We start from the raw sequence: 15,560 nt of genomic DNA, 5'->3' as shown, positions 1-15,560 counted from the left end.
TTCTTTCTCATTCTTCCTAAACATTGCAATTTCCTTTCTCCTTCTCTCCTCCATGACTTTTCTATTTGTAGTTGCTCCTCTGAATTGTTTGTGCTCTGTTGTGTTTGAAACTGTATTGGTCTTGGTTCTTCTACTGGTACTACTGCTGCTGTGTTTGAAACTGAACTAGGATGTGCATTGAACAACACTCCTTCTTCATCTACCTGATACAGTTGGGGCTCTCCAATTTCCTGCAGAGGGATCTGTTTCTCAATAACATTAGCACTGCAATTTATATGTGCAGGTTTGGGGGAACTGGCCCTAACAACTGTCACATTGAAAATCTTCTGCTTCTGCTGTACTATGTGGTCTAGAATTTCCTCCAGCATGCCATCATCCTCTATTTCTTGCATTCCTTTTATCCCTAGGCCAGGATCCTTCACATAGTACATGTAATCCCTCACCCCATATCCTTCAGTCTCTATCAGTGCAACTAGATTGTAAAATGTGATGTCTGACAACATCATAGTTCTCTCAAGATTATCTCTGTCATGAAAATGCATCCTCAATTCCCAAACCTCATCATCCAGACTACAAATTTATAAAGAAACATAGTGGTGTATAAGTGTTCAATTATAACACTTATGAAAAAGCAGGACAACATCAATACACAACTTTGGGTTGCTTAAATAACCAATGTAGTACAAAGCAAAAAACTGCAATAACCCTAGCATGGTTCATTAAGATCTACTGCTTATAAACCATAGCTTATTTCAACTAAGTAAGACACACATAACAACTAATTTATACATAATGAGTTAATTTCAGAAAGAAATCATCGCAATAACAATCATAGGGCCAACAATAGGCAATGGAGATGGGGAAGGGGATATCACTACACACTAACCCTAGCCCTAGAAACGGGTCAAATAAGTTCACAGGAGAATGGATAAGGGAAGGGGATCTCACTATACACCGCCGAAGGATGAGGCGATGTGGTGGCTTCCATTGGGATTCGCCTTCACCGCCGCGGTGAAAGATCTAGCCACCGCGTATTCCACCGAATACTCCACCTCCGCATCTCGCGTCGCCTTGCTAGGGTTCGAGCTCCCGCAGAGCTCACCGCCTGGGTTGGGATCCGCATCGCCTGCGCCACTACCGGGAGGACCGCCGCCGCCAACACCGCCTGCTTTCACCGGAGTAGCCATCTGCCTACGTGAAGAGAGAAGGGGGGAGAGCGGCATGAGAGTGGGAAAGAAGGCAGACGCGAGGAGGGGAGAGAGCGGCGGCAGGAGAAGAGGGGGAGAAATGAACAGATGGGGGATGGAGGCATACGGCACCGTCAAACGCCGTCTAACGGCTGTCGGGACAGCCGACGGTGCCACGTGCGCAAAAAACAGGCCCCGCCTGTCATAAACAAGCTTAACTGACCCCGATCCGCCGATCAGTGCTTTCTGCAAAAAGATTATGGAAGACACGGTGTTTTCTGCAAAAAAAATGTATTGTAGTGGTTTTCGCAACCCTTGCCTTCAAAGTGGTGGTTTTCTGCAATTTACTCTCCCCAGGTCGAGCCATGGTGCTCGAAGCATGCCAGAGAGCGTGACGCCCTCTCCCGTAGCAGCGCTTGGAAGAAATGGAGCAAGTTTGACGAGATAGGGGAGGCGCTTTGGCTCACCACCAAGGGTCTTCGTGAGGCGGAGATCGAGGTACACAAGGCGAAGGAGGCGGTCGCGGCCGGAAAAGACAGTGCCGCCACATGGCTCGAGGCGGCCAAGGAGGGGTACGAGCTCCATCCGCGATCGAGTTCTACCTTAAGACCTAGACTAGGATTAGGTTATCTACTATGTTTTCAAGTTCGTGTGTTTGAATGTATGATGAACTCCGTGAACTATCATGGCACAAAGTTTAAGTTTAAATTATGCAACATCGTATACCGGACTTGTTCTGTCGTGCCTCCCGCGGTAACGCAAATTCGTTTTACAAGATCCCATAAAAGAAATTTGCGGTACCATGTTTTATAGGATTTGCAAGAGATGCTCTAATTAACCTCATTTAACAATTCAAGCTTGCTATTAATTAGTTGCATGGAACATTTTGCATGTTTTACCGATTTCACGCGTCCGAGCAAGGTGACGCCCAGGCCGAGATGGACACGACGCGGCTGGCCGTGGTGACGCGAGTGGTGGAAGCGAAGAGGGTTCATCTGTTTAGGCGGAGGCCTGTTTCATATTGATCACCACTCCGATTAGATAGTCGACGAGCTAGAGAAGGGGAAACCACACCCGGACACAACATCGTCGGCGAGGGCTTGTCAGAATGTCGTTGGAGGCAGAGACAATGTGGTTCCCCATGGGTAGCAGTCAGACGAGAGAGGCGGCGAGGCTAGGGCGCGACGAGTGGCCTTGAGGAATGTGTGGGACATTCGGGGAGAAAAGGTTTTCACGTTCATTGAGCCAAATTGGCCGCTAGTTTTGTTGGATCAACTCACGTCCCCTCTGCGAGAGCAAATGTTGTTCTTGTTCTAAGAGCTTGGCATTTAAGGAATGATGTAACTTTTGGGATGGAAAAAAATCATCTTTGGATCCGCTAACTTTGTGGTTAACTTGTGGACATCATTCTCCTCATGTCGCGTCATGAATGAGGTGGTTTCTATAAAAGGAAAAGGGGCAATTGAAGAGTTGTGGGTGACACTCGAGGTCTCTATTGCAAATGTGGGGTGGCGCCCCTCCAGATGATTCTATTAAATTAATGTCGATGCTAGTTATGTGAAGAGTTTGAAGGATGCCAGTGTGAAATTGTGGCTAGGAACTCTGCGGGGAACGTCATTTTATCGTCATGGGATTATACCGGTGTTGTACCAACGTCGATGAAGCAGCGCTTAAGGCATGCCTCGCTGGTCTATGTATCGGTGTGATGCTTCATTCACCCATTATCATGGAGACTGACTGCGCGTTTGCTGTGTCTTTCCTTGCAAATGAAAATCTTGACAGGTCTAAAAGTGAAGCGATCAACATCTCAAAACTGCTGGAGAGCGTCAAGCAAGCCAATGTGAAGCCTCATGAGATTGATAAGTTTAGTTTTCACAATAAAACAGATTATATTTGCTTAATAGTTTTTCGTCTTGTGTGGCGTCTGCTGTAATGAATGATTGTAAAAATATTTTAATTAATTAATATATTGGGTTGTTTTTTCAAGAAAAAATATGACCAATTACAAAAAAAACTCACTCGTATCATAGCATATAGATTTTTTAAAAAGTCAAGAATCATAAACTTTGACCAAATTTATGGTAAAAAAATATAAATCTTGAATGCAGAACTGACATCATTAGAACTTTCATACTTTATATGCTTGATATCATAATATAAATAGATATCTCTAAAAATTGGTCAAAGTTTATAGAATTTGATTTTAAAAAAAACATACTCCCTCCGTTCCAAAATATAGCGCGTCCTCGGTTTCCGTGCTTCAACTTTGACCATTAATTTAATCAACAAGACCGACTGCGGCAGGCGAAAAAATTATACCAATGAATTCGTATTCAAAAAAAGTTTTTAATTATATAATTTTTGATCCCGCCGCAGTCGGTCTCGTGGGTTAAATTTATGGTCAAAGTTGAACCTCGAAAAGCGTGGGCGCGCTATATTTTGGAACGGAGGGAGTATTATGCAGTACGACTTTCGTCCTGGTTTATTGGTCCTCATTATATTATGTGCCAAATTTTCGCTATAAATTTAACTCATAAAATGTTCATGCAGGTCGTAAAAAATTATACCATTGCAAACTATGCTCAAATACGAATGCAACGGTATAATTTTATTAACCTGTATTAACATTTTATTAGTTAATTTTTTTATCAAACTTTGGCATAAATCAGACAACAAACCAGGAGGGAGGTAGTAGTGCCTATCAAACTCGTTTATCCCATCTGACAATCTCAATCCCCGTTGTTTTGTCACGGCGGTCACAGTCACCTGCCAACACAGATCGTTTTGCTCTGCGCACACGCCATGCCCATGCGCGCGCTCTCTCTCTCCCCCTCTCCCGTCCCGTCCCGTCACCTCAACCCAATCTGAGGGCCGGCTCTTGCTATTCTTCCCCTTTTAAATACGAGTACTCCACAGCACTCTCAGTGTCTGTCAAGCACTCAAGCGTGTTCATCTCCTCGGTCCTCGCCACCACACAAGTGACAAGTGAGGGAAGAGCGGGAAACCGTCGCCGCCCGCACAGCTCCAGGATGGCGACCGCCACGACCACCGCGCTGAGCATGAAGCTCCTCATCGACACCAAGGCCCGGCGCGTGCTGTTCGCGGAGGCGAGCAAGGACGTGGTGGACTTCCTCTTCTCCCTCCTCGCGCTGCCCGTCGGCACCGCCGTCAAGCTGCTCGGGAAGGAGGCCATGGTCGGCTGCGTCGGCAGCCTCTACGGCAGCGTAGAGAAGCTCGACGGCACCTACGTCCAGCCCGGCGCCGCCAAGGACGCGCTGCTCCACCCCTCTGTCCTCTCGCCGGCGGTAAGTAGCAAAAGCTCCCTCCTAGGCTTGCCGGCGCCGCCATCCCCACAAGCGAAGACGTTCTACCGATGCAGCCTGCAGTGCATCTGCTACAGCGGCGGATATGGCAGCAGCAGCAGCGAGCAGGCTAGATGCAACACCTGCCGGACTTACATGACGGAGAGCTACGCAACTTCGTGTCCATCATGTAACAACCAGATGACCACGCCCTTCACGGTCGTGCCGTCGGCCGGGTCCGGAAGCAAGGTGGCGGCCAGCGTCAGTGGGAAGGGGTTCGTGCAGGGCATCGTGACGTACACGGTGATGGACGACCTCACCGTGACGCCCATGTCCTCCATCTCCAGCATCACCCTGCTCAACACATTCGCAGTCAGGGACCTCAGCGCGCTCCAGGAGAAGACCGTGCAGCTCGGCTATGACCAGGTGATTTTGATTTATGAATCATCAGTAGCATACACGTTTCTCTCTCTTCCGTTCGATATGTCTTTGTTAACCATGTTGCATTTCCTCTAAATTTTGCAGGGTCTGGAGATCCTCAAGGCGTCGCTGCAGTCCAAGACCGTCCTCACCGACGTTTTCCTGAAGCCCGCCAGCAGCGCTTGAAGGCACGTGTCCTGCGCCTGACATGCACATCGACATGGGAAAGTAGCTCGATGTGTCTAGCTAAATTAGGTTGATCTTTTGTGTGGCCATCAGAACTATCTAAAACGGTTGCATCTTTTGGTAAACGTCATGTGTCAGATGGCATTAGCCAGATGCTCCAGGTTGTACTAGTACTTTGTTGTGCAGATGCTTGATGTATGGGTTTATCATCTTCTGCTGGTTCTCAAAATGTTTTTTCATGCGTATGTCGTATGTGTCGATCTGGGTAGCAGCATGGTTCATTTCCTGTTGTGCGCCTACTGGAAGGGATTGTCAAGGTCATGCAAGCGTTGCTTATTCTTCCAGCTTGGTTTACCATACAAACATGTCATACGCCAGGGTAATCTTTGGCGATTCCCATCCTAGCATAGCTCACCTTCTCAACACAATTAAGGCCGCAATGGGCGACAGCGATTGCACGGGTCTGTCCGCTCTGATTCCGGCATTGCCACTGTCTACCAAGTACTGCCAACTAGGGGGTGTCGTGTATGTAATTTCTGTAAATGCAGTAGATTTATAATTTGCAAATTAATTATAATTATTTTAGGCTTAACCATATGGATGTGAAGAAAGGATGTCACGGTTACTGTAGCTTACGTGACCTCCCTTGAGGATGTTAGAGGATCCGGTTCCCTTGTTGTAGTGAGTAGGGCGAGAGAGAAATTACAAGTGTGGTGGTATTTACCATAAGATGTGCAAATGCATTTGGCGACACCCGCGTGGAGAAGTTCGCAATAGTAACATTAAGGTCCATGAATCAAATCAGCAACTTGCAGAAATCGATACCCATGCACTTGCCCTTGCCTCAAGATTTAAAATCCAGAAAGCACTCGGCTGAAGCCTATTAAAACACAAAACAAACTCGTATGACAGCGTCGTAAGTGTTTCATTTCCCCTCCAATCAAGTACCCCGAGATGTTCTGGCAAAACCATGACGAGTTGGAACATATAGTAGTACTAACACAAAACACACTGCTTGTCTAGATTGGGCACTGGCTACATATTGCACCCAAACATTTTATTCTTCTGAGCCGACAGACTCCATATACATCATTCAGAGACCATATGGATATGGTAATGGCTCATGCAGACCCCAGGAAACGACCCATCCAAGTGGAGAAGCGGGACCATGCCAGGTCAATGGCCCCCTGATTCTCATCAGTCAAACCCATGCCCTTCCTCCTCTTGAGGGCCTCAGGCGATGCGTTCATGAAGGCATGGGAGCATCCAGAGTATATGTGGACTTCATGTGCCACTCCAGAAGCCTTGAGCTTCTCCTCCAATGACTTGGCCGCCTGAAACATCACACACATAGCAATGTCATGTATTTCTACTTTAAAATTAAGTACTATAGTTATCCAATGATAATAAGTATATGCACATAAAGGTTAAATCAGCTGCTACAAACCCATTTGCCGGCCTGTCACATATCACATATCAATAGATAGTGAGACAGCAGGACCATAGGTAATTTTACACATCTTTTGAATTATAGTTACACCGACGTGTATGCAACACAATGGATAAAATAATTACCAAAAAGTAAACTGATTCGCCATTTGACACATGGAAGGAATTAAAAGCCTGTTTTCCAGTTTATGATATCGTACAGAAAACAAATAGACCTGGATACTGTTTCACAACAAACGAGACCAAAAAAGCAACATGAACCTATGGAAAGTAGCAATGAACAGAAATGGGAAGGTAAAGAAAGGTCTTACGGTAACATCCGCAAACCCAACAAAACTGTCAAGCTCCCCAAAATGAGCCTGGATTGGAGCCTGAGCCTTGGAAGCATCAGCAAGCTCCGAAGATGGCGTCCCGTAGAAAGCAACAACAGCATCAACCTCTGGGACCAAAACTCCACTTGCGATCGCCAAAGCACCTCCCATGCAATAACCAGTAACACCAACCTAACACAGTGGAAAAGAAAGTAGGGCTAATCATTACAATATTTGTTGTTTTTAACAGAACATAAAAAGGACATATATGTGTTGCTATAGCATTGTCCATAACAAAATAACGACAGAATATATATGGTACACATATATATTTATTGTCCTACATTCATACTATAGTTACTTTGCCAGAGTTTATTGGCACACACAGACCAAATTTATAAACTAGACAGTTCAACGCTTCATAATGTACACATTAGCACAAATTAAATAGTCCCTTCGCTCGAAAATATTGGAAGTTCTAGGTTTGTCCTAAGTCAAACATCTTTAAGTTTGACCAGATCTACTGAAATATATACCACATCTACAACGCTAAATTAGTTTGACTTGGGACAAACCTAGAACTTCAAATATTTCAGAACAGAGGTAGTAGCATGGTCGAAGAAATCTATAATCCATGAAAGAGACTTTCAGCCTATCAAACATTTGACTAATGTGTAATACCACGATTTTGCCATTTTAGTCAACACAGCAATTACGGGCTAGGTTTAAAAAATTCAACTCTTACTATTACCTCCATTTAGCCGGTCCCAAGCCCGGGTAAAGGAGGAGGGTTGTGATAGGCTTGGCGAGCCAACGTAAAAACTCAGCCACTCTTATGGAGATGAAACCCAAAAGATTTTCGTTGGGGCGTAACCCTCTCAGCGACGGAACAAGATCCTCTAACATCACGAAGGGATGTTAGGAAAGCTACAGTACCCTGACATCCCTTCTTCACATCCATATGATTAAGCCTAAAATGACTTGAATTAATTTACAAATTACAAATCTACTGTATACATTTACAAAAATGACATACAAACAAAATTATGGTGCAATAAAATTAATTTTAGATTTTATTTTCTATGAACAGTAACTGCGTACATTGTCTTGATCCGGATGTTAGAGGATCCGTTCATGATGTTAGAGGATCCGGATGTTAGAGGATCCGGCACTGTAGCTTTGTGACATCCCTTCGTGATGTTAGAGGATCTGTTCCCCTCAGCGACGCGCTACATCGGAACCCAGGTGTGGTGGAAAATGGGCAAGGGTCGGGCCGTCACCCCAAGGTGGCGCGCCGTATCTTGATCCGGATACGGTGGCAAGTGAGCGAGGATCGGGTCGTCGCATCCTTAGTGGCGCGCTACATCGGCGCCCGGATGTAGTGGAAAATGAGCAAGGGTCTTCGCATTTGACTCGACGAGTGCGAAGGGTAAGGAAGCTAGCCGAGCCTAGGAGGATTCGCTTAGGTAGCTGGAACGTAGGGTCTCTGACAGGGAAGCTTCGGGAGCTAGTTGATGCAACGGTGAGGAGAGGTGTTGATATCCTTTGCGTCTAAGAAACCAAATGGAGAGGACAGAAGGCAAAGGAGGTGGAGGATACCGGCTTCAAGCTGTGGTACAAGGGGACGGCTGCAAACAAAAATGGCGTAGGCATCTTGATCAACAAGAGCCTCAAGTATGGAGTGGTAGACGTCAAGAGACGTGGGGACCGGATTATCCTGGTCAAGCTGGTAGTTGAGGACTTGGTTCTCAATGTTATCAGCGCGTATGCCCCACAAGTAGGCCACAATGAGAACACCAAGAGGGAGTTCTGGGAAGGCCTGGAAGACATGGTTAGGAGTGTACCGATTGGTGAGAAGCTCTTCATAGGAGGAGACCTCAATGGACACGTGGGTACATCTAACACAGGTTTTGAAGGGGCGCATGGGGGCTTTGGCTATGGCATCAGGAATCAAGAAGGAGAAGATGGCTTAAGCTTTGCTGCCTACAACATGGTTGTAGCTAACACCCTATTTAGAAAGAGAGAATCACATCTGGTGACTTTTAGTAGTGGCCAACACTCTAGCCAGATTGATTTCATCCCCTCGAGAAGAGAAGATAGGCGTGCGTGCCTAGACTGTAAGGTGATACCTAGAGAGAGTGTTGTACCCCAGCATAAGCTGGTGGTTGCTGACTTCCGCTTTCGGATTTGTGTCCAGCGGGATAAGCGTGTCAAAGTCGCTAGAACGAAGTGGTGGAAGCTCAAGGGGGAGGTAGCTCAGGCATTCAAGGAGAGGGTCATTAAGGAGGGCCCTTGGGAGGAAGGAGGGGATGCGGACAATGTGTGGATGAAGATGGCGACTTGCATTCGTAAGGTGGCCTCGGAGGAGTTTGGAGTGTCCAGGGGAAGGAGAAGCGGAGATAAGGATACCTGGTGGTGGAATGATGATGTCCAGAAGGTGATTAAAGAGAAGAAAGATTGCTTCAGATGCCTATACCTGGATAGGAGTGCGGACAACATAGAGAAGTACAAGATGGCGAAGAAGGCCGCAAAGCGAGTTGTTGGTGAAGCAAGGGGTCGGCATATGAGGACCTCTACCAACGGTTAGGCACGAAGGAAGGCGAAAGGGACATCTATAAGATGGCCAAGATCAGAGAGAAGAAGATAAGGGATATTGGCCAAGTCAAATGCATCAAGGACGGAGCAGGCCAACTCTTGGTGAAGGACGAGGAGATTAAGCATAGATGGCGGGAGTACTTCAACAAGCTGTTCAATGGGGAGAATGAGAGTTCTACCATTGAACTGGACGACTCCTTTGATGAGACCAACATGCGTTTTGTGCGGCAAATCCAGGAGTCTGAGGTCAAGGAGGCTTTAAAAAGGATGAAAGGAGGCAAGGCGATGGGCCCTGATTGTATCCCCATTGAGGTGTGGAAAGGTCTCGGGGACATAGCTATAGTATGGCTAACCAAGCTTTTCAACCTCATTTTTCGGGCAAACAAGATGCCAGAAGAATGGAGACGGAGTATATTAGTACCAATCTTCAAGAACAAGGGGGATGTTCAGAGTTGTACTAATTACCGTGGAATTAAGCTGATGAGCCATACAATGAAGCTATGGGAGAGAGTCATTGAGCACCGTTTAAGAAGAATGACAAGCGTGACCAAAAATCAGTTTGGTTTCATGCCTGGGAGGTCGACCATGGAAACCATTTTCTTGGTACGACAACTTATGGAGAGATATAGGGAGCAAAAGAAGGACTTGCATATGGTGTTCATTGACTTGGAGAAGGCCTATGATAAGATACCGCGGAATGTCATGTGGTGGGCCTTGGAGAAACACAAAGTCCCAGCAAAGTACATTACCCTCATCAAGGACATGTACGATAATGTTGTGACAAGTGTTCGAACAAGTGATGTCGACACTGATGACTTCCCGATTAAGATTAAGATAGGACTGCATCAGGGGTCAGCTTTGAGCCCTTATCTTTTTGCATTGGTGATGGATGAGGTCACAACGGATATACAAGGAGATACCCCATGGTGCATGCTCTTTCCGGATGATGTGGTGCTAGTTGACGATAGTTGGACAGGGGTAAATAGGAAGTTGGAGTTATGGAGACAAACCTTGGAATTGAAAGGGTTTAGGCTTAGTAGAACTAAAACCGAGTACATGATGTGCGGTTTCAGTACTACTAGGTGTGAGGAGGAGGAGGTTAGCCTTGATGGCCAGGTGGTACCTCAGAAGGACACCTTTCGGTATTTGGGGTCAATGCTGCAGGAGGATGGGGGTATTGATGAACATGTGAACCATCGAATCCAAGCCGGATGGATGAAGTGGCGCCAATCTTCTAGCATTCTCTGTGACAAGAGAGTGCCACAAAAGCTAAAAGGCAAGTTCTACAGGACGGCGGTTAGTGTTGGCCGACTAAAAGGCGACATGTTCAACAGTTAGGTGTGGCGGAGATGCATATGTTGAGATGGATCTGTGGCCACACGAGGAAGGATCAAGTCCGGAATGATGATATACGAGATAGAGTTGGGGTAGCACCAATTGAAGAGAAGCTTGTCCAACATCATCTGAGATGGTTTGGGCATATTCAGCGCAGGCCTCCAGAAGCTCCAGTGCATAGCGGACGGCTAAAGCGTGCGGAGAATGTCAAGAGAGGGCGGGGTAGACCGAATTTGACATGGGAGGAGTCCGTTAAGAGAGACCTGAAGGATTGGAGTATCACCAAAGAGCTAGCTATGGACAGGGGTGCGTGGAAGCTTGCTATCCATGTGCCAGAGCCATGAGTTGGTTGCGAGATCTTATGGGTTTCACCTCTAGCCTACCCCAACTTGTTTGAGACTAAAGGCTTTGTTGTTGTTGTTGTTGTTGTTGTTACTATTACCTCCATTTGATTTGTCACGTTAGAACTGATCAGATGAATGTCTATGCTAACAAAAATTTAGAACAAGATGTCAAGTGTGACAGAAGTGCCCCAGGGTTCTAACCGACTAATTGATTCTTTGATGCTTCCCGAAAATTCAAAGCTTACAACTGCTTGGCATGTTAGCACTGATCAGATCAAAGTACATACTAATAAAAATTTATAACAATTTGTCAAGTGTGAAAGAAGTGCCCGAAGGGCCAAGGTTCCAAGGTTCTCACCGATTAATTGATTTTATGATGCTTTTTCGATGAAAATTGCCACTCATACACTCACATCTGACATAATCTGATTTTTTTTACAGAAACTGACATCTTAGATAGCTAATAGGTATATCTTAGTAATGTAGTTAACCGTCAAAATCGTGCAATAAGACTTGTGCAACCAACAAACATAATGTACACTCACATGTCAGATTTTCCTGCATGGTAGCACAACAAATCTACCAAAAGGATAAAGACAGCAGCACTTTCATTTTCACTGATATTTTGTTACTGATCAATTGATTTAAGACACTGGAGTTTACTACTACAAGAGGCTCAATTAACATATTTCTCCTTTCAAAAGAGTAACGAGTCCTAGCTGATTCGTAGGATCAGATGGCAAATAAGCAGAAGACATCACACTCTCTACCTCTTCTATTAATCATAATGGTTTTCATGCTACCCAAAACAACACAATTCGAGTAAGAAATCTTACAGAGAAAATCTTGAAACATAAACAAACTTAAATAAAAAAAACTACCTTGGGCGATCCATTTTCCTTCAGCCATTTAACTGAAGCCTGAATATCCTTGATTGCACCCTGCCAGTCTAGTCCTTCCATCAGATGTTGTGCCTCAGCTACCTCCAAAGCAACCTTCCCACGGTACAAACTGAAAATAAATAAATAAAAAAGATGTAAACACAAAAAGCATTTGACCGGGCCATAATATTCTGAGGAAGTAGTGGCACTCCAAGAAGCACCCGTTCCATAATACTTTATCTTTAACAAAACAAATGGTGCAAAGCAAGGAGCACATGGTATCAACATACTCTGGAATAAGTGCTCTGTATCCATCGCCGATTTGGGAAATATGGATGGCATGATTCTTGACCTCATAGTCAACACCCCACCACTCTTGCAACACTACGACTCCAGGAGCATTTTCTTTGCCAACAACATAGACATCAAAGGTCTGAAGAAGTACAACATCACATCAGTTTATCAGCAAGATGCAAGATATATTTAGCAAAAGCACCAAGATTACGGGCATGCTTGGTTTGGTACAGAAAAAAAGGCTAGCCCGTGTCTAAGAGGTGAAATTCGAGAGCAGTGCATCCAGAAAATTTGTCTGGTTATACAGAGGGTCAATTCGCTACATAAATCTGGGCACCTACTTGGAGACAAGACATTGCATATCGTACTAACGTTTCCCCACATCTAAGAAACTCTAAATGGCCTAATTCCACTCAGAATGTGCAAATAAGATGAAAAATACTAGATGGGTGGAAGAAGTAAGGGGGAAACCTAGAAGAAAAAACCCTACCGTGTAACCCTCGATGCGCGCTCTCGCGCAATAACAGAGCAAGTGATGGTTCGAGGAGGGAAGGATGTGTTCTGACCGTGTCCTCGCGCTGGATCTGGATCTTCTGGAACTGGCTGGCGGCATCGGAGGCCATGGCGGCTCGGGGCTGGAAGCCGGATGAGTGCAGGGGCGAGCGGCGGAGGGGGAGCAGGGAGGCGCTTCGGAGCAGTAGTCGCGCTGTGGCCATCGCCACGCCGCTTTACCCTGCGTTTTCTAGAGTCTGCTGGTCTGTCGCCACCACTGCGGTACTGGGTGACGACATAGCGGGCCTGGGCCAACCAGATGATGAGGCCGATACGCTTATTTCCCAGGCCCAGTGAAGCGAGCGAGATAATTGCATCTTAGTCGTTGGCGATGTTCAATTTGGTCCTAGAACTCGCAAATTGTGTCACATTGCTGCGCGAGCAATAAAAAGCGCGTGATCTGGTATATACTAACTATACCCGCGCGGCGGCACACCGCGCGTAGTCGTGAATTTTTTTTCCATGTTGCTAATGGAATTTGCGATGTTGTGTGAGATGTTGCTGAGTTGCCACTTTTTTCACTCGGTCGTGATTCAATGTAGATCATATGTGTATCAAATTGTATAGTATTAATAAGGCAGTAATGATGCACTGCTAATAAATTGTCTTGATATTTTCAGTTGTAAAATACCTCTTCCCATATAACATCATCAAAATATACTCATTTATTACAGTTTACACTGAAAAGAAAAAAGAAGTTGAACAAATAGAACTATTGTCAAATCTGAAGTTAATTCCAGCTAGTTTTTTTTTCTGGTTTGTATTTTTTCAAAATTCACAAACTTTTTCAAACTCGCAATTTATTTTTGAAATCATGATTTTTTTGTAAACCAGGAACAATTTCAAATTTGTGATTAATTGTCAAATTCAATAATGTTTTTCCAATTCAAGAACATATTTATAAGTCCACAAACTTTTTCATATTAGTGAACTTTTCTCAAACAATTCGTGAATGTTTTTCAAATCCACAAACTTTTTTCAAATTCCTGAACTTTTTCTTCAAATCCCTGTAGTTCTTCAAATTTAACATAAAAAATCATTACTTTTCAAATCTATGAACTTTTTTCAAATTTTATGATTTTTTAATCCCTGATTTTCTCTCAAAAGTCAATGGTTGAGGGTGAACGGTCAGCAGTCAATGGCCGACCGCTCAAAAAGTCAAACCGAGCTTGGGACGATCCAAGCGAACCGAGCTGCTCACATTGGTAGGCTGGGTCCCGCTTGGCATCCGGCTAGTGCCACTTTAGATTTTGGGTGCTTAAGCACCAATTAGGAGGTCTTAGACCTAAACTACCTTGTTGGAATCGACCCATAGAATTTCTACTCTTATACTAAGATCAAACACATTAAAACCACTCATGGTTTATATAATTCTAGTGTGGCCTCATGTAGAGTTGGTGCCTGTGATGAAATGACAGAGATTTTGCAAACTCTTGCATATAATCTTGTGCTGGTTTAGCACCGGTGGATGAGATCTTTGGATCTTTGGTTTGTGAGCGTTGAGGACATGTGCAATGGTATGAAATTGTTCCATGCCTTTGAAGGAAATATGCCCTAGAGGCAATAATAAAGTTATTATTTATTTCCTCATATCATGATAAATGTTTATTACTCATGCTAGAATTGTATTAACCGGAAACATAATATATGTGTGAATACATAGACCAACATAACGTCACTAGTATGCCTCTACTTGACTAGCTCATTAATCAAAGATGGTTATGTTTCCTAACCATAGACATGTGTTGTCATTTGATTAACGGGATCACATCATTAGGAGAATGATGTGATTGACATGACCCATTCCGTTAGCCTAGCACTTGATCGTTTAGTATATTGCTATTGCTTTCTTCATGACTTATACATGTTCCTATAACTATGAGATTATGCAACTCCCGTTTACCGGAGGAACACTTTGGGTGCTACCAAACGTCACAACGTAACTGGGTGATTATAAAGAAGTACTACAGGTGTCTCCAAAGGTACATGTTGGGTTGGCGTATTTCGAGATTAGGTTTTGTCACTCCGATTGTCGGAGAGGTATCTCTGAGCCCTCTCGGTAATGCACATCACTATAAGCCTTGCAAGCAATGTAGCTAATGAGTTAGTTACGGAATGATGCATTACGTAACGAGTAAAGAGACTTGCCGGTAACGAGATTGAACTAGGTATTGGATACCGACGATCGAATCTCGGGCAAGTAACATATCGATGACAAAGGGAACAACGTATGTTGTTATGCGGTTTGACCGATAAATATCTTCGTAGAATATGTAGGAGCCAATATGAGCATCCAGGTTCCGCTATTGGTTATTGATCGAGAATAGTTCTAGGTCATGTCTACATAGTTCTCGAACCCGTAGGGTCCGCACGCTTAACGTTACGATGACATTTTTATTATGAGTTTATAAGTTTTGATGTACCGAAGTTTGTTCGGAGTCCCGGATGTGATCACGGACATGACGAGGAGTCTCGAAATGGCCGAGACATAAAGATTGATATATTGGAAGCCTATGTTTGTACATCGGAAGTGTTCTGGGTGAAATCGGCATTTTACCGAAGTACCGGGAGGTTACCGGAACCCCTCGGTGACCTAATGGGCCTTATTGGGCCTAGTGGAGGAAGAGGAGAGGAGTCCTAGGGCCAGCCGCACGCCCCTCCCCCCCCCCCCAAGTCCGAATAGGACAAGGAGGGGGGGCGGCGC

General features: G+C 44.9%; 2 protein-coding genes across 2 annotated transcripts; one reads left to right on the top strand and one right to left on the bottom strand.

Annotated features, from left to right (window-relative positions):
- Positions 1-4,140: 4,140 nt before the first annotated feature.
- On the top strand, positions 4,141-5,304 carry LOC119280903. Its single transcript, XM_037561593.1, has 2 exons — positions 4,141-4,915; positions 5,015-5,304. Exons 1-2 carry the CDS (start codon positions 4,217-4,219, stop codon positions 5,093-5,095), a joined length of 780 nt encoding a protein of 259 aa, XP_037417490.1. The 5' UTR covers positions 4,141-4,216; the 3' UTR covers positions 5,096-5,304.
- Positions 5,305-5,913: 609 nt separating this feature from the next.
- LOC119274970 (protein usf-like) lies at positions 5,914-13,044 on the bottom strand. The gene is made up of 5 exons (XM_037555738.1): positions 12,871-13,044; positions 12,301-12,443; positions 12,011-12,140; positions 6,856-7,047; positions 5,914-6,429 (listed from the first exon to the last, which is right to left on the bottom strand). The coding sequence occupies exons 1-5, from the start codon at positions 13,018-13,020 to the stop codon at positions 6,217-6,219; spliced, it is 828 nt and encodes a 275-aa protein (XP_037411635.1). The 5' UTR covers positions 13,021-13,044; the 3' UTR covers positions 5,914-6,216.
- Positions 13,045-15,560: the final 2,516 nt, after the last annotated feature.

This window comes from Triticum dicoccoides, chromosome 3B (genome assembly GCF_002162155.2).
Source record: "Triticum dicoccoides isolate Atlit2015 ecotype Zavitan chromosome 3B, WEW_v2.0, whole genome shotgun sequence".
Classification (NCBI taxonomy): Eukaryota; Viridiplantae; Streptophyta; class Magnoliopsida; order Poales; family Poaceae; genus Triticum; species Triticum dicoccoides.
This window is presented reverse-complemented; position numbering and strand designations above follow the sequence as displayed.

Coding starts and splice junctions, on each gene's coding strand:
- LOC119280903 (XM_037561593.1), top strand. CDS start 4,217: ATGGCGACCGCCACGACCACCGCGCTGAGCATGAAGCTCCTCATCGAC. Junction 4,916..5,014: donor TGCAGCTCGGCTATGACCAG/GTGATTTTGATT, acceptor TAAATTTTGCAG/GGTCTGGAGATCCTCAAGGC.
- LOC119274970 (XM_037555738.1), bottom strand. CDS start 13,020: ATGGCCACAGCGCGACTACTGCTCCGAAGCGCCTCCCTGCTCCCCCTC. Junction 12,444..12,870: donor AGATCCAGCGCGAGGACACG/GTCAGAACACAT, acceptor GTACTTCTTCAG/ACCTTTGATGTCTATGTTGT. Junction 7,048..12,010: donor AGGAAAATGGATCGCCCAAG/GTAGTTTTTTTT, acceptor CCACTGTGTTAG/GTTGGTGTTACTGGTTATTG.